This window comes from Grus americana, chromosome 3 (genome assembly GCF_028858705.1).
Source record: "Grus americana isolate bGruAme1 chromosome 3, bGruAme1.mat, whole genome shotgun sequence".
Lineage (NCBI taxonomy): Eukaryota > Metazoa > Chordata > Aves > Gruiformes > Gruidae > Grus > Grus americana.
In genome coordinates this window covers 60,787,884-60,808,953 of record NC_072854.1, presented here as the reverse complement: position 1 = coordinate 60,808,953, position 21,070 = coordinate 60,787,884, and the positions used below count along the sequence as shown (strand labels likewise).

At 38.4% G+C, this 21,070-nt stretch overlaps 1 protein-coding gene across 14 annotated transcripts in view; it reads right to left on the bottom strand.

Moving 5' to 3' along the window:
- L3MBTL3 (L3MBTL histone methyl-lysine binding protein 3) overlaps positions 1 to 21,070 on the bottom strand; it is an 83,465-nt gene that overhangs the window by 23,513 nt on the left and 38,882 nt on the right. For all 14 annotated transcript variants that reach the window (XM_054819601.1, XM_054819600.1, XM_054819613.1 and 11 more), the window contains 7 exons: positions 18,777 to 18,868; positions 18,073 to 18,224; positions 9,628 to 9,704; positions 8,114 to 8,199; positions 5,682 to 5,792; positions 3,953 to 4,067; positions 621 to 723 (listed from right to left, as the gene is read on the bottom strand). In XM_054819601.1, coding sequence (XP_054675576.1) covers positions 621 to 723; positions 3,953 to 4,067; positions 5,682 to 5,792; positions 8,114 to 8,199; positions 9,628 to 9,704; positions 18,073 to 18,224; positions 18,777 to 18,868 — 736 coding nt within the window. The remainder of the gene's footprint in view (positions 1 to 620; positions 724 to 3,952; positions 4,068 to 5,681; positions 5,793 to 8,113; positions 8,200 to 9,627; positions 9,705 to 18,072; positions 18,225 to 18,776; positions 18,869 to 21,070) is intronic.

Here is a 21,070-nt window from a genome sequence, read left to right as displayed (position 1 = left end):
CCCACCCCATTCCATTCTCTCATGCTACTGCCCTCCCTATGTCAACTCTCCTCCAGGAGAGCCTGGGATGTCCAGATTTCTGTATTATATTTCTGAAGGTGTTCAATAAAAGGATCAGCAAGTTGTTCAGGCTGTCATTTGGGAACACATGAATTGAATTTCCGTTTTAGTATTTTTCCAAGCCAACAAGCAAATCCGCACCCCTACCAACCAAGCAGAACGAAAACACCCAAGCCATAATAAAATTAGTGCCCTCATATTTCAAAAGGTTCAAAAGTTATTGCTTTATACATATCTGTCTGTAACATTTTGCAATCTGAACAGCAAGTCGAGGAATCCTCATAGGAACAAAACACAGAGTAGCTGAATCTATCAATTGTGACAAAAAATGATGTTCGACAAATCTTATCTCTGCACACCCTGGTGAAGTGAAGTTACAGATTGCTAATGTTTATTTCAGCATGCTCACCATGGCAACTGAAATCACTGCATATTTAGGCTCACAAGATTTCATATTTTCTTCCAGCTTGGATGTGTTTTCTTGTGAACAACAATTAAAAAAACCCACATGTACACATCACTCAATTGAAAGCATAAACTCACAGCTTCATAGCACTTACCTATGATGGCCGATATGTCTTGCTCTTTTAATGTGCCCAACTCCTTTACATCCTGCTGTGGGACACCCTCCATGCTCTAAAGCTTCCACCAATTCCAAGGGACCTGCATGTCAGGCGAAATTACATATGAGATTAAAAAAAAGTATCTAATCTTTACAAGTTATATAAATATGCAGGAATACCAGAGTATCATGGTAAACATGAAGAAGTAGTAAGTGAATAAAACCTAATTTTAAAGTACTTTAGAAATGCATTCTGCAAAAGCATGATGGAGATTTAAACAACCTAATCCACTGGAGAAATAATTTTATTCTGTGTGAGTAAATCTCTGCAGGAGAGCTACATCTATATAAAGAATGCAAACCTTGGAGGAACTGTATGACTTCAAATTTCTCTCCTATTAACTACCTGCAGTTGGAATCTGGTTGTTTCGCAAGAGCACAAAGTAAGTTACCCTGCTGATCCTCTGTTCGTAATGGGTACTGATCTACTCCATTTTTAGCTCAAGTTTTCCAGCAGACAAGGTGGTGAAATCAAAAGCTGAAACTACTACTAAAAAGAACAAGCCATCAGGAGATTTTTGACATTTTTACTTATCTGAATTTATGTGTCTATCTGATTTTCATCAACCTGTAACAATGATGCCTACAGAGACATTAAAGCATGGAGCTGTCAAAACTAGCTTTGACACTCAAGCAAACATAGTATATAACCCATAGTTTCATAGCAAGTGAGAGACAGACCTACTCCAGTATATGAAACTAAGAACACCTCCTGCACATCTGCAAACATGCACTGTCTCTCTAGTATGGGTTTTACTTGAAAAGTACATGAACTTCTATCTCCCCCTACAGATAACAATACTGACATAAAAAGGTCTATTTAAAGAAATTTTCTGAAATGAAAGATAGCTTTCTTGCTTGCAGACGGATAATGAAAGATGGAGAATTATGTAAAATTAGGACAGTCCAAAAGCATTTTTTAACAAATGTTATGCTAATGTTACCACACTATGGCTACACTGAAGTCCAAAGACTTCTATAGGTTTTAAAATGGTGTCATGGATGGGAGAACAGAGAATTTTATCTTTTCTTCCTTTATGGAAAATTGATCCCTGTAACATAACAAGTTAGTGGACTCAGAGGAAGAGTTAACTTAATAGGGACAATTTTGTAAAGGGAAGTCCTGCTTCACCGATGCTTTGGTTTTGCAAAAACTAGCTCCCTACAAATGTTCTCTCTTCACTTAAAAAAATTCAAACTCTCTAAAAATGTCATTTAAAAGACCTGCAACTGGCTGTCCATATTTATGCAAGAAGCTGCTGTTTGCGTCACTGTGAAACGATATTAAAATCGATACCAATGCATGGTTCTTAATTCCCTAACTGCTATCAAAAAGGTCATAATCCATCATGATGACTTCACTGCATCTTAAAACACTAAGAATACATAAATACTGGGAGCATAAGACCATTATGATGACTGTTCTAGACTGATATTGCTAACATTGTGCAGTGTTCACACAGAGCTTCTGGTGTTAAAAGACAGGGATCTGGACTGCATCATGAAAAGGACCATCTTACTGACTGAAGAAAAAATACTGTGTCTTGCAAAGTATTTTCTTTTCTCCTGAAACCCTTTCACAAAACTTGCAATGCACTTTACTGGGAAATGATATTAATATTTGTATAGTATTCTATATCCTATACCATATTCTACAGTAATAATACAAAGTCATACTGTTGGAAGAATATATTACTCAGTAATCATCCTATTTTAATAATATTTGTGCTGTTAATGAATCTTTTCCTATTTAATGGATGGTCACTTTCCCTCCTGTAACATTGTCCATTTTGGTTGTTACAGCTTAACTAGTAGCAAAAAGTCAGTTCCACCAGTCACATGCTAAAAAGAGATGCACAGTTCCACCTACGCCACCACCTAAAGGAGATCATGTGTTGTATGTGATGGGCATCTGTATTTTGTTTCTTTTAATGCCTTCAACAAAATGAACTTATGTATTTTATAGTCCCACCCAGGGGATTTTTCTTTTCAATCTTAGGTAATAGAAATGTTGCAACCTTATTTGGCTCTTTTGCCATATGATACAATTTTTATTTATATGGTCACAGGCTACTTTTTCCCACTGGACTGTTCCTTCATTCAGTACGCAGGATGCACATCTCTGTTTAAGAAGCGTATATGCAGCATCCGATCTTCTCATTATTCACTTTGTGCTTTGGCACTTATGGCACGCTATTCAGACTCTGCTTTGAAGGCAGAATGATTAACTTCCTAGCAGGCAGTCATCACCGTATCACTGGAGTGCTCAGAAAACTAATGAATATACTGCGATCACGCTCTTGATAAGAAACATTTCTTCTTGACATTTTAGAGACGCTGAATTGAGGTACAGAGATTTTCAGGTAACACATTCACACAATCTGCGTGTGTCTTATCCCAGTTATTTTAATTTTTCAGAGTACTTAGCATTGCTCAGCATTTCTTATTTTCCGAGCACAGCTCCTTCTGATCTCAGTTACAGCTGTGAACACTCAGCACTCGTGCAAACCATACCTCAGAGTGACAGTATAAAACAATCCCAGAGAAGAGTACTCTATTAAAAATCATCTGGCTAGTGATTTCACTACCATTATCCAGAAACACAATGGCATAGGCAGGAATATCTTTACCACAGAAGTCTCTTCTCCCTGCCACCATTTATGACAGACCTCCCACTTCTTCAACAAGTAATAAAAAATCCCCGAAGAGGGCAAGCTGATAAATACAGTGTTATTCTTGGTACCGTGACTGTTAGATTTATCTTCAATGTGGGCAGCATTAACCCCTCTTTGCTCAGCTGAAAAAGAAAAGGACGTTAGCTGATTTTGAGGATTTGCCACAGCATTTGAAGGGAGTGCCTCTTCAGTGCGGTCTGGACTCCACTGAGCTAAAAAGCACACTAACTTTCAAGGGGATATGGACAGAAGATTTTTAAGAGTGATACCCTATCCCTATTGAGTGCCACAGCAGCTTCATCACTGGCTTCCAAAGGGCCAGGACTTTACGCAACAGATCTTTATCATTACTTCAGGTTTTGACTGTGGTTCTTCTGCATACAGAGAAACATTGTATTGCCATTACAGTAAGGGTCAATAAAGCTATCTACTAAAAAGTGATTAATTACCGACTGTTGATTTCGCACTAAATGTCACATTTACATTATTTTGCATATCCTAGTCGCTACTCTTCCTTGGGCGGCACTGGAGGAAAAAAGAGAGCATGGTACGCATGCCTTTTAACATCGTTACATTATAATGTGATTTCTCTTACTAAGTGGGGGCTGAAGAGGGTGTCCAGTTTTTGTACACCAGCCTGCAGGATGGATATCAGGGCTATCTACATCAGTCCAATAATCATAAATACTATCCCAGCCATCAAAATGGACCTAAAATCAAAAAGGAGAACAACAGATTTTAGATCAGAAAAATTCTCTATAAAATCACTTTCCCTAAGTAATCTATAAAAATGACATGCCCATTAGAGAAGACACTTCAAAAGAACTATCGATGTTACACAGAAAATACATGTACATTAGATTCTGGACTCAGACATACTCTGATTGAAGTAAAGAGAGAGGTGTCATTTTGTTGTTTACTATGTCTTGCATCAACAGGCTCAAATCCCAGGAATAAAGCAGGATGAGTTTAGTTCTCATATTAATACTTAAATTAAGCATGAATTTCTGCCTTTTGTCTCTCTCAAAAAACCCCAAAATCCAAACATTTTTAAATCTCCTGTTTGAACAGGATTTAAAAATAGCAGAACAGTAAATGAAGGACTAAAAAAGGCATTTATCCATAGAAAACAAACAAACCCCTGTAACACACAAGTAACAATTTTAGTAAAATGAGATTACAGAGGATAAAGAGTTGAAACTGATGAGCAAATGAAGTATGCGACTTCCCAGAAAACCACTAGTACGGGCTATACATGCATTTTTTTCAGGCAAAAGCTAAATATCTTCAAATCTTACTTGACCTCTGTACTAGTAAATAGCTCAGATCTCTCATGCGCATGTGGGGATGCATGTACACATAGATAATTACAAGCAGAGCTCTTTCAACATATGCAACAGAGTCAAATTACCACTCCAGAAGCTACAAATCCTGTAATTTTAATAAATTAGACTAGAGAGGGGTTTTTTTGTGTTTTGGTTTTCTTTTTTGCATGACCAACTTAAAGTTTAGACAGAAAATGTGTAGGTGTGAAGATATTAGTTCTGTTAACTCCCTACCACCAGTTAATTCAGATTCAAAATGAAACGTCAGCTGCATTTCATGCTGCATTTCCAGGTATGCCTAATAAATCTGTACAAACCACAAACACAAACATCGTTCACATCCATCTAACTGGGCACCTGGAATATGCTAGCCGTTCTAACAGTTAAGGGCTACAGAGCATAAACTGGTTTTGTACAATAAAAAATAGTATCATTCAAGTATACAACTTCTGGAAAACTGGAATTTCTTAAAAATACATTATCTGAGATTAATCCAATCTGAAGTCTATAATTAATATGAAGTTCAGAATTGCAGAAGTCTCTGACAAGGCACAAGAGATCAGGGTTATTTTTCATATCTCACATCTCTCTCCTCTCCCTTGAAGTTTATAGAGACAGATTCAATTAACCCAGGCCAAATATTTTATGGACCCTAACACAAATATCATAGCAGCCCTTTGACACTTGATATTAAATCATTCCATTTCTTGATAGAATAGACAACTTTGATCAACTATTCCCAAAGCTATTTTCCCACATACTCAACTCTGCTCTCTAATTACCTATGTCAGCAAATGTAACTAAGAGGATAATAAAACAACTCCTTCCAAAGGAATTATATGCATATTAATCAGTGAAAATGATGAGCAAAAGCTTAGCAGGACACAGCATATGACTCATTTCTTCCTTAGTGCTTAGTTTTACAACTATAAGATTTTGGTTTTCAAAGTACTCATCAGTCACTGAAACGGGATAGTACAGTAAGACAGAGAAACTTACTTTTATTCTATAGTCATCAGTATCTACAATAGTTGCTACTCTGATAAATACTGGATTTCTCTTATCAACCACTTCAAGTTTCATGTTTTTCTGAAAGCCATGAGAAGGTTTCTAGAAAAGAACAACATTATTTGTGAAACAGAAGAAAACCTCAAAAATCTCACACAATTGTAAAGTATATAAAATCCATAGAAAACTTTCTGCCTTCATTTTTTCAAATCTGCTCTCTCCCTCCAACAAATCCAACCATAAAAACCTCATTCAAACCAGTGTTATTAAAGTAGAGGAATAAAGTAACTACTTTGGGATTCCAGATTCTCCATTCAAGCCTTCCAAGCAGGTAATTATGGATCTTTATTTTAAATCAGTTGGGTTTTTTCCTAAATTCTCTAGAAAAGTTTTCCCAGAGATTTTGACCAACAGTATTGAATGAAGTACCTACATAGCAGCAGCCTGAAATGTCTATGAAATTGTCTACAGGAAACATATTTGTGGTTTTTTTAGTATGTGTTTTCACTTTGTGGATCAAACACTGTTTTTCAGTTTCCTACTGACAACATAACTAATCCACGGTATACCAGTAAATACTGACTTGGAAAAACCAGGACCGAATACCTGTTTTGTAATGCTATTTTGGCAAAAAGGTCTCTTTGTTAGGAAGATCAGATTTTATCTTTGTCATCTACAGTTAAGAAACTTAAAGCACAAATTATTTCTATTTTAAAGGAACATGTGCACAAGACATGCTATGCTTGTATTTTAGATTTCTAGGAAAGCAACATATCTGTCCCTCTAAGACTTCCCTGAACATCGGTGGTTTTTCCTCAGCTGCAGCTTAAGAACTCTATTTTCTCCCAAAATACAACATAAAATACTGTGACCGTCTCAGGAAGACTTCACCCAAACTCCAAGACAATCAGCATTTTATTCCCATTAGATGTGCTTTCTTATTGTCTGTCACAATTAGCATTCTATGGTTGCCATTGTATTAGCACAGCAAGCAGGGAGGGGATTTCCTCTGGCTGTGAAACAAACCAGAACGCAGAGCACAGCTGACCCCCATGCAGTCAAGCTCTCCTTCCTCTCCATCCTCAAAGCCAGATGGCCTTGTCTAAGCTCCCTTTTGGGACCTACACCATCCTCAGCCGCTCTCTGCCAGCATGGTTTCTGGAACAGCGTTGAGCCATGCCAGCTAGTGGTCTCCCAGTTTAACGCCATCCATGCCTGCACACCTGTGGCATGTCCCGGTCAGATTCCCGGTGCAGACACAGCCAGACGGACCCTGCGGGCCACTGGTGGGGCATTCCCAGTGCTGAGCACTGCAGGGTGGCTGTCCCCTGAACCCCACGGAGAGAAATTAAAACATGGATGCTCCCAGAGAAAAAGAAAATGTTTGCTTTTATCTTGACGTAGTCAAGGCCACAGCCCTCCACTGTTTCACCAAGGACTATACCTCTCAGGTATAACGAAATACCTTCCTAATCCTTGCTCTTTTTGGTGAGAACATAAGATTGAGACATGCTGTTGAGCCAGACACATTTTGGGGTGATAAAGTGCAGGTCGGTAATAAACTCTGGTGATCTACTGACCCCAGGAACTGCTATAAGCACCACATTTCTGCTGTTGTTATTCCAGCTCTTAGTAAAGTGTGATTCAGAATTAGTGACCTTAATCTGAACAGCCGAGGCAAACCAGCTTCAGTGTGCTGTGAGACAAGGGGATGGGAGCTACCAGCCATCTGATGCTGGCTCCCAACACCAATCCTTTCTGCGTTACCGACCAGTCCACTTTCCTCACTGAAATCCTAAGAGCTCAAGAAAGATAGGTGCCCCTGGAAGAAACTACCAAGTACAAAGCTAAAAGAAAAGGATGCTGTAACCAAACACAACAGTTAAGCTGGGGAGCTGCCTGTGGACGCTGCCCATGTGCCCTGCTTGCAAACTCGCAGAAGAAAAAGTCTACTGAAGGATATGAAACACAAACTCTCTCTTGGCCACTGCCAGATACGATGGACCAGATGGGCAGCCTGACCACCTACAATCATTTTTACATTCTCCCTGTATTTATTGGGCCATTTAAAATGTACGGTTAGAAATACATATGTTCAAAATATGTTATGATGACTTGGTAGCTATCTCATTATTTCTAATAACTAGGCAGTAATTTCCCATAGCAAATTACATTAATTAGTAACATTTGGTAACATTTAATCGCATTTATAACAATTAAAATAAGAAAGTAATAGTGATTTATAGTAATAATTACCTGTTTTCTAACAGTGAACTGCAAGCTTGCATAAAAATAAACCACCTATTTTGCAACTAATTAACTGGATACATTTGGAAACATAGGAACACCATATATGTATTCTCTTCTTAAACTAATTAATTATATGCACTTAAAAGCATGAAGAAATATAAGCATTTTCTCACCACTTTAAAAGCCCTTGCAGGTGCAGGTAATGAACTGGTTTCTTCCAAATACTTCTCCCAAGAAAAATGCTTAGCATGTGGATAATCTGGCACAGAAGAAATATGAGCAGAATTAAACATTGCAGTGCAAAAAATAAAATTAATGTCTAATTTACAGAATGCCTAACGCTTTTATAATACTGTTCTGATTTATGCTTCAGATATATGAAATAATTACAAGAAAGGCTACTCTAAATTGTCTCTGACACATTCACCATGTAGGTTAAAAACCCCAACAATCTTTTCATATACAATATCGAGTAGCTATCAGAAAAAGTCACAATTGCTTTGGGTATGGGAATATAAATAATGTGGACTGGAAAAATCTGTCCACTTAATTCAAGGAATTCATTCAAGTATTGTAAGCCTAATCCTGTATTTTATAAACAGTACATTACTGGCTAACACAATCTAATCAGTGATAGCTTTGTACCACCGTAGAGCACACGTGACTACTTGCTATTCTCTTAGTGAATTCGTTTTAACTACATTTCTAAAAAAACCAGCCTGGACATTTACTATAAGAATAATTTACAGACATCATCAAAAAAGATGTTGCCTTTCTCAGAAAGTGTCATGTTTGCATGAAGTGTTTGTACGAAACACAAAGGCAGCTTTGCTCTTGAAGAAAAGGCAGTGCCTGTCCTTTGCCTTTCATCTGCACCAGAAGTTTAACCTGAAGTTTAAATATTATGATTCATAATCTAGAACAGAACGAAAGCAATTCTGGTATGTTTTAAAAGGGATTTCACTGAATAATAGGCTGTAATTAACCTCCTGACAGACAGATTGGTTACGACTTTTCAAGATTGCTGGCTATTAGAACTTCTGTCAAAGTTGGTTTTAACCAATTAAATTTTTCCATGTTCTCAGATCACAGATGGCAGTTTCTGCAACAGGGCATTTAGATCATCCAGCCATACACAGCAGTCTTGAAAAACCACAGCGGTCTTATATTTCATACTAATGATGAAAACACTTTCATTTTTCTGTTTTGTCTCTCTCATTGTGCTTTCCTCCCTTCCAAAGAGCCCCTACAAGTTTGATTCCTTGATCACGTAAGGCACTCTGCTCATCAACCCATTACCTTGCAGATGTAGTTCACATGAAAATGCTTTTCTTATGCAACGATCTCACACACCCGGAATCTGCTTTATCAGCATTTTCACAATGTAAGTCTTCTAAGTGAATACATTCCGTCAAAAATACAAACTTGTTCAGATTCCAAGGGGCACCTTTCATGGACAGATGTCTCCTTACTAGAGCAGCATATATGTGCGTACTTAACACCTAATGTCTACTATATTTCTACTTTCAATATATTATGTCCTCTAAAAAAATTTAGAACTCCCCAAATACCAATTCTTAATTACAGAAAGAAAAATTCAGGAGAGGTAACAATAAGCTTATGGTATAAGCTTTAATGGTGCTAGCTGACTATAACCTTAAATCTTTCAGATGTGTAAGACACAAACCTGGTGGGGTGATGAGAGTTCTTTTATGTTCTTTACACCATCCAACAGGATGAATATGTGGGCTAGCTGCCTCACACCTGGAGGAGGGGGAGAAAACAGGGGATTGACGATGCAGTTCTTCAGACATTCTATTATGCTTAGAAAACAAGACATACAAAAAAAGATTTAACAAATTCTGAATAACCTATGACACCTTCAACTTACACTTAAACTGCAAACATAACCTGAAAATATGAACGAATCCAACACAGACTTGTAACCACCGAAAGCAGCATAAGACTTTATTTACTATTTCACTGGAAGATCAAAAAATCAAGACCTTCAAGTCAGTGGTAGATCTCCACTGAGAAACTACAATGCTGTACCTGAAAAATTCAGGCATAGAGACTCTTGGTAGAAACATGTTGGCTGGTTGCAAGAACGCAGTAAACCCATCAAAGATGGGGCTTTGCAATGCCAAGATTGGAACTTTAAACCAAAAGCTTAAAGACCTTGATTAATGATCCAGGTTGCACCTGGAGACAGATTAGAAAATCATGCAAAACTGCAATGCATTGTCAATAATGAGTAAAAATTCAAAACCAGATTCTGAGTGGTTTGAATGGAGCTATAACCACGTTATTATAACCCAGCAGCACATAAGCAAAGTAATCTGAGGAAAAACCATCAGCAAAAAAGAATAAAATAGCATTTTAGGCCCAAGCTGCCTGAAAGGATCCAGAACTAATCAGTGACCCAAGACTGCAAATTGCTCTAAAAAAGCTGATCAAACTCTCTGACTCAAGTGACTAACAACTTCCCATATTTTCTGTCATGTGCATCAAATTTTGTACGAGTGCTGTTGCCTGTGGCATGCCACAAGAACCACAGGAGACTAACAGGGGCAGGGTGAGTTATACTTGACATGTGCTGGCATCGCTCTGAAGCAAGGAGAGATCGCTCTCACTGTGCTCACTGGTTCAGTTACGTTGTGCTTAGAAGAAAGCGGCAGTGGGTGCTGGCTATCAAGTTCTGTTAGCAATACCAAAAAACATGACACGCATTGCAAAAATGTAATTGACACCAAAGCAGGTGAGAGAAAAACTGTTTAAACATGCAGCATTGTTATATTATTATAGAACTAGATAATTTTATTACATATTGTTATATTATTTCATAACAATGTATCATGTACAATATAATATATGGTTTATATAATATATAATGTATATACTATAATTATTGTATTATTACTCACTATGATTAGGAAAGGCAAAAAGTAAGACTGATCTACAGGAAAAGTAAAAAGTCATCAGACTCTGCTGTGAAACATGCACCATCCCTATGTCTGCATCGATACTTAATGATTGTTTTTGAGCTGGCTGAACAATTAACAGTGCTTTTTAAAGAAGTAGATACTACTTATGTAGTCAGGGTGACTAAGGAACATCATGCTGACACAAAAAGCTAGCATTATTCTGCACGGCACTGCAGTATGCTGTGTGAACATACTGTTTTCCTCTATTTAGCTGGAAACTCAAATATAACCATGTAATCCCCACATAGATCCGTCCTTAGGGACCTCATTTCTCTTAGGAGCCTGTCCCACCTAATTTCTTTTTTAGTTAGATAAATTCAGTATTACAGCGAACTCTCTCTCTCTCACCGTTTCCTAACCCTAAAGGTACTTCAGTAGCTGACATTAAATATTCCCAGCTACGTGCCCTCTCTCTTCTGGAGAATCCCATCAGCGCTTCCATCTCTCTAGCGGCCACGAGCCCAGTGCCTCACTCGCTCCAAGGACCCGAGGCCAACACGCTGCAGCCTGAGTCAGCTGAAGTAGCTAAAGTCTTCATTCCCCAGGGAGGGATCAAGAAACCAAGCTTAAGTAGCCAAGCAGCAGTCGAGATAGAAACACCATCTCTCCCTCCTGCTGAAGCAATGCTGCTTTCCCAACACTTTTCAAATATTTAATGAGAAAAGAAGACAAGCAAAGAGCATCCATGCATGAAGACATATACTTCACATACAATAATCATTGCATAAAATGCTGAAACACTCATTGTGATCCAGTTCCTATTTAATCCCTCTCTGAAGTCAATGCCTCAACCATCAGGCTGGAGGGTAACATGTACTCTTCCCCTTTCCCCTCAACCCAAGAGTTACTAATATAAAATACCTGAACAGTGAGTCTGCTCTCCCTGATTGTTATAAAATTATCATTATCTGTATCTACTCAGAAAGTATTAGCATACTGGAAGTTATATTAATTTTCCTTAATTAGCAGTACAAGTTTATATTTTTTTTTAAATATCACATATTGATAATCTGTAATACTTCAGAGGGTGCAATGAACTGTGCATGACAGAAAAAGAAGTTGAAGGTAAATGGCACCTTAAAGTCTTAAGGCTCAGATCAAAATGCTAGGTCTGCAGATCTTGAACACAAACATGTTTTAAGGATTGCAAAAGGAAACACAGCACAGAAAAGACTGTAGACTGAATCCTGGGCTACGGCCACATTGCAGTTTTGAACCTGTGCTGCATAAAAGAAAAATGAAGGAGCACATCATATTTGGAATACACAGAATAACACTAATTTTTTTTTAAAATCTGAAAAGTAATTTCACATGATGTCAAAAACTCAGTATGGATGTACTTCAACAACGGAAATGCAGGTTGGGTGTTTCAGAAGCACTGTCTCACAACAAGCACTCCTCTAGCCTTCTACTTAAAAAGAGTCAAGCACTAATGATGAAAAATATTGGCCAACCTACTGCAATTATCTTGTGGCTTTATGTACGAAACAGCTCTGCTAGTATTTCTTTGTCATGATGCCAAACAGATCAATTTCTAGCAGATAAAACCTACATTTGATAGACTCTGTAATGGCTCTGACAATAGCCAAGGATTCAACTCACTTGAAGAATACCAACCTTTTGTCCTACTACAATATAGAAAGCTATACTGTGTGTAGTTAGTATTTATAGAATCACACCAGGTACTCTCTAAATCACTGAAGTTGCCATTAATAAAAGGAAGCAAAAGGACTTTTGTGATAATTTTGCACTGTTAAAACTCAGCATCTGATTCCTAGAAATGCTTTGCTCCAAACGACCCAGAGAAAAGGTGAGCGCTTCATGCTCCCTCTATCCTCTTCCCTTCTCTTTACAGTAACGGTGAAGAGAAGCCAACGAGCAAGGGGGGCAGCACTTCTTTCTCCCATCCCTCTCAAGTTAGAGTTTCACTTGGAAGGATTTTACACGGATGAGGTATCTTCCTGCACTGGAAGGACATGTCCTCTTACTTCTGAAATGTTTTGCAGTAAAGTCCACAAATTATTTTCAAAAGTTTCCTGAGTTAAATTTGGGAACAAGATCCACGATCGTGCGTCACTATGGTATTATCAACACTATACTTAAAATAACGAGGTAGACATGTAAAAGCGCTTACCAGGACAAACCTTCTAAATGCATTTGTTCTGTTTTGCTTTTTCAAGCATAGTTTGAATATACATTTTTATAAAAATCTGAAAAGTAAATGCCACTGCACACATTTTTTGCCTTGAAGATTCAAGAAGCAAGTGACCGAGGTATGTCACAATGAAAGATGCACTCCTGGAAGATGCTCTGACATTACAGCAATGGGTGCGAACGTGGAACATGTAGCAATGAGTGCTACACAATACCAGAGCACTGCAAAATAGCACTACAAAACATCCACAACGTTTTGATTTGCTTTAAAAGAAAAACCCAGTCATTACAGATGAGCCTATAAGAAACTTCTGTGACCTCAGGAATAAAAAATATCCCTGTGCCAGCAAAACCAGGTCATATGGTCCATCTTTACCTACTGATTTCACACAGCCTTTTAGCTTCTAACAGTCCATTTAACAATAAAAAGTAGAGATCAGTAAATATCACACACTATTTTAAGTAAAACTACTATGCTTCAATGTGTGTTATTTCGTGGACATACTATCCAGTTTGGAAGAACAACAATAGTCTATCAGACTAAGTCCAAGAACTGTCAGCTGGAATGCTAAAGGCTACTCTGAACTCTCACAATCAATTTGCTGTGTCCCACAGCTTTTTTTTTTTTTTGTGTTCCAAAACAGATCACCCAGCTCACATGCTTCATAAAAGATGATGATCCATGAACTGTGAGGATGCTTGCTAGGCCGAAAAAGGTTACTGCCACTAGCAGGAGCTGAAGAATTTTGCACCTCCAAACCTACCTACCCCTGGATCCCAGCAAAGCAAAGCCACCTTCCACCAGGCAGTGGAGTGGTGACACGCGCACACTCAACTAATAAAGCAAGACTATAATGTTCATATAGTTCATGCCACTTGTGATCCATTCTTTCTGTCGCATAAGAACATGCGGACAGAAAAAGACATCTATTATCAATACTGGAAACTGAAGCTAATCCAGGAAGCTGAAGTGGAGCCAAACCCAGCAGAATGCACCAGCTGAACCCCTAAGAGAGCCACACAGAGAGGGCTCAGAACAAGTGGCAGTTCCCTGAGTTATGCGTAGCTTAACTACATCTTAGAAAGGACGTCAAAGCAGGGAAGAGCTACATGATGTAAAAGGTCAGGAAGAAGTTCTGCAATAAGGAAAGTCGAGGGCAGCTGACAACGTGAGCCCCTGGAGCGTGCACCACTCTGCGTGACAGGAACACGTGTGCAGTTCAACAAGCCTTAACTCACGGCAGGAGAGCACGTCGCAATGGGAGACTCAGACATGGAAGACGATGTAGTATTTTTCTTTCGGTTGCTTTCAGCTGTCCTGTTAGTTTTTCCCAGAAATCTGTTTCATACATACAGCTCATTAAATTCAGATCAAGAGAGATGGATGATAATGCTTGCTGTTAAAAAAATGAATATTCCATTATTTTAGAAAAATATTTTCCCAAATGGGTCTCCACCTGAAGATGTAGACAGAGTTTTCATTTAGTAATTGGCATTTTCTTTAAAATAAACTGTATGTGTTATACGAATTTTCTGTTTTGAAAGAGTTTCTTATTTTCACTTTTGTGAAAACAAACCTTTTGGCAATTTGATTTTCACTTTATTAAATGTAGATACAATCTGTAATGAAAATCTTATCTATCAAAAATCTCTCATACGCACATGCATTATACCCACAAATAATAATATGCCCTCAAGAATACTACTTATACAACTTCTTGATTGTGAGATGTCATTCACCTAACCGTGCATTAAAAAAAGAAGAAAAAAAAAAAGAAAGAAAAACACAGAAACCATCCTGCAGCCCCATCTAGTGCATAAGTGAGAATACTTCATCATTGCTGGTATTATTTTAGGTCAGGACTTCCCAAAATGTGAGGTTATGGTATGTGTCCAGAGGTGGTACAGCAAGCCATGTTACTGTATTTTCTATTGAAAATCTGGTAAGACAGCTGCTGCATGGTAATTTGCATGGAATTTTAGAGCTTTAGGGTCAGATAATGGTCTATTATCCATTTAAATAGTTGAAAGCATGCACTGTGACTCATGGTTCTTTAAGATTGTTTTATCTTCTTTTTCACATAGTACAACCCCTTCAAAAAGACTGTTCCTTTCAAAGAGAGAGTGGAGCAAAGTTAATTATCTCAAAAACGAAACAAGCAGAGCACAACTTTTAAGGACTTTGCTGTTTAGCAAAATAGCAGATGCTGGTGGAGAGCAGAACCGGCCTCTTACTTAGTCTCACACCAAAATCCAGTCTGTTCCAAAACTCATACAGCCAGAGAATGGTTCAGAAAATCAAAAGCTGATTTGTCTTCACGAGGCACTTTAGATATCGTTTTTTCTATGCAAGACGGACAGGAACAGAACGGTGAGTGAAGCATGTGACATCATACTTTCTCACACTCTGGTAAGCTGATTCCAAAAGCTGACTGTAGCACCTTCTCTGCAGGGGAAGTTCAGACCAAGCCAAGGAGGACGGCAGCCAGAGCCCTCCGACCCAGCGAGGTTGGGCTGCGGCACGTCCAGCACGGCCATCGCTCCATCTCTCCTGTGGCCAAGCGGCAACAAGCTATCACAGCTCCACCTCCTGCGCAAGCTCTGGCCATGTTTGGGTTTGGTCACAAATAAATTAGGAAGCTGAGGTGACATAAATCTGTGTGTAAGCATAACAGGTGCAAGAGAATGGAGAACTGAAAGCCAGTGTAGTTAATTCATAGTTCAAACATACCCAAAGATTCCCAAATTCTATTTCCAGATTCAGACAACCATAAGAAAAATTTGGAAATTCCACTCAGAGGGAACATCTTGGCTCTCAAGTAAGTATTACTTGTTCATCAAAAAATATGGGACAGATGGAAGGACCTGATGGCTTGTGTCATATAGGTCAAAATTCTCCTTCCTGAGGAACATCTTAAATTTGTCAATTTTCTTCACTTTTCTTCCCTCCAAAAGCCACTGCCAAAGGACAAGCTAATGGGCTTTATAATACACTGAAAGTATCACCACCATGCATTAAAGAGCTGTAGTAATGACTAATTCTAGCTAGAGTTCTTATTTTCAACCATTAACGTATTTTGTAATGCTCAGGAAAAAGTCAGGAAGAGGATCTTCAGGCTCAAAGCCTGAAGCCTAAAAAAGCTTAGGCGAAGGAAATAGATTCCTGTTGCCTGAAGTCCAGTAAAATCAATCAACTGTCTTTTAGTTATCCAAGAAGAGGAAAGACTTTTTATATTCAATGAAAAAGTTCAATCTACCCAAACTAACTAAATCACAAAAGATATACAGAAAAAAAGGTACTTGTTTGTAATAATCAGCTACATACACTAAATATATAATTTCTCCTTCACTATAATTCTGAGATTGACACTTATACCAGGCGCAGGGAAACTATGAGGCTCCACTCTCAGTAATCCCAACTGAACTTTGCATTTTTAGTTACAAACACCAGTTGGTAGATGTGAAACTTATGCACCTAAGATATTTTAAGGCCCCTACAAACCTGGTGTCTAAAATTAAAAATATAATAGGATGCATTTTCAGGCTCTTTTTTGGTTGGACATTCCACTGCTATTTTTATTTGCTCTTCTTTTCTCCTATTTTCTATTCTTCCTCTTCTATTCACTCCCATTCTCAGTCACAGCAATGCAGAGAGGTAGGCCCTGCCTCTCAGAATTTAATTTCCATGCACGGTATTTCTGGCAGCATCTTCTCGCTCCTTCCAGAAAGGTATTTTACAATTTCACCAGAAGAACAAATTGTGTTTGCACTAAAAGCCTTGCCTAACTGCTGTTTTAATTATTAATTAATGGCATAACTGTTATTAGTGAGCATTTAAACATCAGGAAATTCAGAATACCTCTTCCCAGTCCCCAGCTTCCTCCTGCTTTGTAGAGGAAATGTATGTTCTGTGTTACTTCTTCACAGAAATAATCACTAATGTTTCTGCTCTTTGACTCATATATCCTATTATCTTGATATTTGGTTCCTGACTTCACTGAAACACCTGTTCACCAGTGGTTCAATAATTTAATTCTCCTACAGCTTATTTGTCATGTAGCCCGTACAATTATTATTTCAAGAGACGGACTCACAGAGTTTTGAACTTACATAATAGTTTCACATCATTCTCATTGACGTAGTGCCTAAGCAATCATTAAAAACAGAGGAAGAAAACTTCTTCCATTGCTTTTACAGGCCGAGCTATACAATTACATTGCCACTGCCAAATCCAAGACGAAGGCTTACAATGCTCTACCTGTTCTGCAGTAACTTACTCTTCAAAGAATGTAAGATATATGACTTTGCTCTAAACGATCTGCCAAATGAAGATGTAAATGCAAATACAAACCTGCTCTGTGACAGCCAAAGCCTGAATTTCCTTCAGGATCTTTATGCCTGTAGTACACCCTGCTCCATCCACTGACTTTTGATATAGATACACAAAGCTCCTCCACCACCAAAGGGTCATCTCTAGCACAGGTCAGGATACCAAGATCTCAATTTCAGAGGAAGGTAGAACACAAAACGCTAAAACCAGGTTTTGCCATTATCCTGATACCTTACAGAAGATGGCTCAGATTTGGTCTGAACAACATAGAGGTTCAAGAACCTTGTAAGAAAATGCAGCCTTTCTTTCAATTTTCAGATATATGTAAACCTAATTCCAAGTACAATCAGTCACATTATAATGGTGCATGTTATTCACTAAAGATATCAACCTCAGCCATAGTATGTAATTGAAATGAGAAATTAATCCACATGGGGACACTCATTTAGCACAATCTCCGGAGATTTTTTATGTTTAACCTGGTATGTAAACTTTGATTCCTCCAGTCTGCCACTGAGACACACTTTGGTGGCCACAATTACATATCTAGCAAAAGTTGGTATGGTAACTGTATCGACAGTCTGGAAAGTATCACAGAAAATACTGCTTAAAGCTAACACATTTCTGATATGTCTCACTAGAACACAAAACAAAAACATCATACCAGTAGTCGTAACTCTCATCCCAGTTGTCAAAATGAACCAGAAAACGATTGTCCACCATGTCTGTTACCGTAGCAACACAAATGAAAGTCGGGTTCTTCTTGTCTACGGCTTCCAGCTTCATCCCCACTCGAAATCCCGACGGAATCACTGTCTAAATACAGACATTTAATTGAAGATAAATACTATAAATCCAGAAATCTCCCCAGTGCCCACAATCAATATATTCATGTCATTTTTAAGTTTCCCAATTAGCTGACCCAACAGAGTGGCAGCAGCCTAATTAGTTGACATGAAAGATGCTCAGACACAGAGACTTGTGGTTTATGAAATAAAAAAAACCACTAAACTTGCTGCTAAATTAAATGTGTTGGTTTTAACTCTTAGATACTCTCTCTCTGAAAGACTGTGCTTGTTCCACAAAATTATGGTGTGAGACACAGTACTACTAAGTCTTAATTTTCATTTAATACACTATTTCTGAATGTGTCAGATCAGATGTTTAAACAGATTAGTAAAAAAATTAATGGGTCAGAATTGCAGAGAGGTGAACTGAAGTGGAGATTGTTATTGAGTTTCTTGTAAATATTTTTATCTTAAATTTCAGGTCTCAAGTCTGCCATTGCTGAAATGTGCTGTGACTCTCTACCACACACACAAGCATACTAGCAGCTTTCCACACCATTAGTAACAAGTGAGTACTTACTGCATTCTGGTTTTCAAACAGTGATTTAGGAGCAGCTTGAGCCTTGCATGCCTTTAGGTATGAGGGCCAGCTGAATTCTTCCTCCTTATATCCTAAATGAGGGTCAGAAAAGAAGGGCAAGAAATGACAGCCATGAGACAAAAGGTGCATGCAGGTGATTTGATCATAACTGATGAAATTATTTTTTCTATCTAGTTCTGAACTGTTTCCTACAATTTCAAAACTGAAAAGCCTATGCACTGTTAACTATTTATTCTAATTTTATATAAACTACACCGGGAAAATTTACTTTAAAACTACTTGTTAATTCTACCTCAGTATAAACAAAATGAGTCTCTGAGGAAGTACTGGTTTGGATTATCAGAAATTTTAGCAGGACACACTTTAGAGGAGCTTATAGAGTTCAAAAGAAAGTTGATGAAGCTTTTCTATTTTTATTTGGGCATCTGGTATTACAAAGAGGAATCATGTTCTTTATTTAGGGCTGGCTGAGCTTCCTTACCAAAATGTCAAGCTTTCTTTACACTAACTGAGCAAAATACTCTGCTTTCTTGAGCTGCACATTATTAGTTTTTTATAGTTGGCTAGGACTGGCATTTGAACTGTTCCTAATCTTCATGTGGGAGGAAGAATAGTCATATAAATAAAGCACTAGGCAAAACTCAAGAGATTTCAGCTGAGTTTCAATTTCACCTTCAAAACAAGCTGGTGTCATGGTTTAGTCCCAGCCGGCAGCTGAGCACCATGCAGCCGCTCACTCGCTTCTCCCCCTTTCGGTGGGATGGGGAGGAGAATCAGAAGAAAAAGGTTAAAACTTGTGGGCTGGGATAAGAACAGCTTACTGGGACAGCAAAGGAAGAGGAAAATAACAACAATACTAATTAAAGAATATAGAAAGCAGGTGATACACAATGCAATTTGCTCATCGCCCAGAACCCAATGTCCAGCCTGTCCCCAAGCAGCGATCCCCCCTCCCTGGCCAGCTCCCCCCCCTTATATACTGAACATGACATCATATGGTATGGAATATCCCTTTGGCTAGTTTGGGGCAGCTATGCTGGCTGTGTCCCTTTCCAGCTTCTTGTGAAAATTAACTCTATCCCAGTCGAAAACCAGGACAGCTGGCAAGCATTTCGTACAAAATCACCGTGCTATCCCTCATCTGTGACCTCCAAGGGACCCGAAGGTCCTCAAGGGGGAAAACATCCAGGGGCAGCCTAGAAACTAAAATTCGTAATTCTACAAGGTATCAAAAAATCAGTCTCAGTAAGATACCAGTTTTATACTACAATCTCCCTCCCTCCAAACAAATCTCTCCAAGCGGCACAGGCTAGAAGTCCTCTCTCTCTGTACCCAAGAAAACCGCACCTTACCACCTCTCTGCCTCTCAGGTATCAACTAACTTCCCTTTGGTGATCTGACTGACTCCAACACAACCAACAAGCTTGGGGCAAGTGCTCTCCAGCTGCTTTTCAGTCTGTTGCTTCTACTTCAGAAACAGCAAAGGGCCCACAGGCCTGAAAGCTCTTCTCACTATGCCAGTCAGTCTAATAAAATAAATTCCCTCCTCCAGACTACCCCTACTAAGTCTTCAGGTTATCACCAACACAGCATGACCACTACTAGCTTTAAAACAAACTCCCTGTATCTAAACAGTTGCTCACACCATCAATACCCCAAGACCCCTTATGCATTTACAGTGTGAACTGTCCCCTGCATGGACTTTCTGCATTTTTTATTCTATGCATACAGCACTTGGAAAGAAATCTTTCCAAACAACCTTTTCTTGGAAAGAATTTCTGTTGATAGTTTGCCTCCTAGTTTCTTAGAGAAAAAACAAAATAATTCATAATATACTGAACTGCATAAAATAATTCAGAAGAAACTGTTTGTACTTCTAATCTATAAAACAATGCTAAGAGTTGTAAGCAAATAAGTCTTTTTTCCTTTATTCACTTGTTAAATAATAGTTATAGGAACATCTATTTTAGTTCATGCATTAGAATCCAGTAAAACAAGACTAAAACCACCACCAAATTCAGTGTTTGCTTTAACTACTGAAACATGTCACCTCTTGACTATCTGGAGTGTTACTCAAATATGCCACAGATAACAGCTCTGTCTGACCTCCTGAGAATCTCGTATTTTCCAAGGAACCAGAACTAAAGAATCCTTTAACTTCACCATCTCCATATCTGCCTTTCTCAGTTTTCATTTTAAGAATCAGCTAACATAAATTAACCTCCAAGTCCAAATGATATTTTTCTTTACACTCCAGTTGCTTCTTGTCTTGA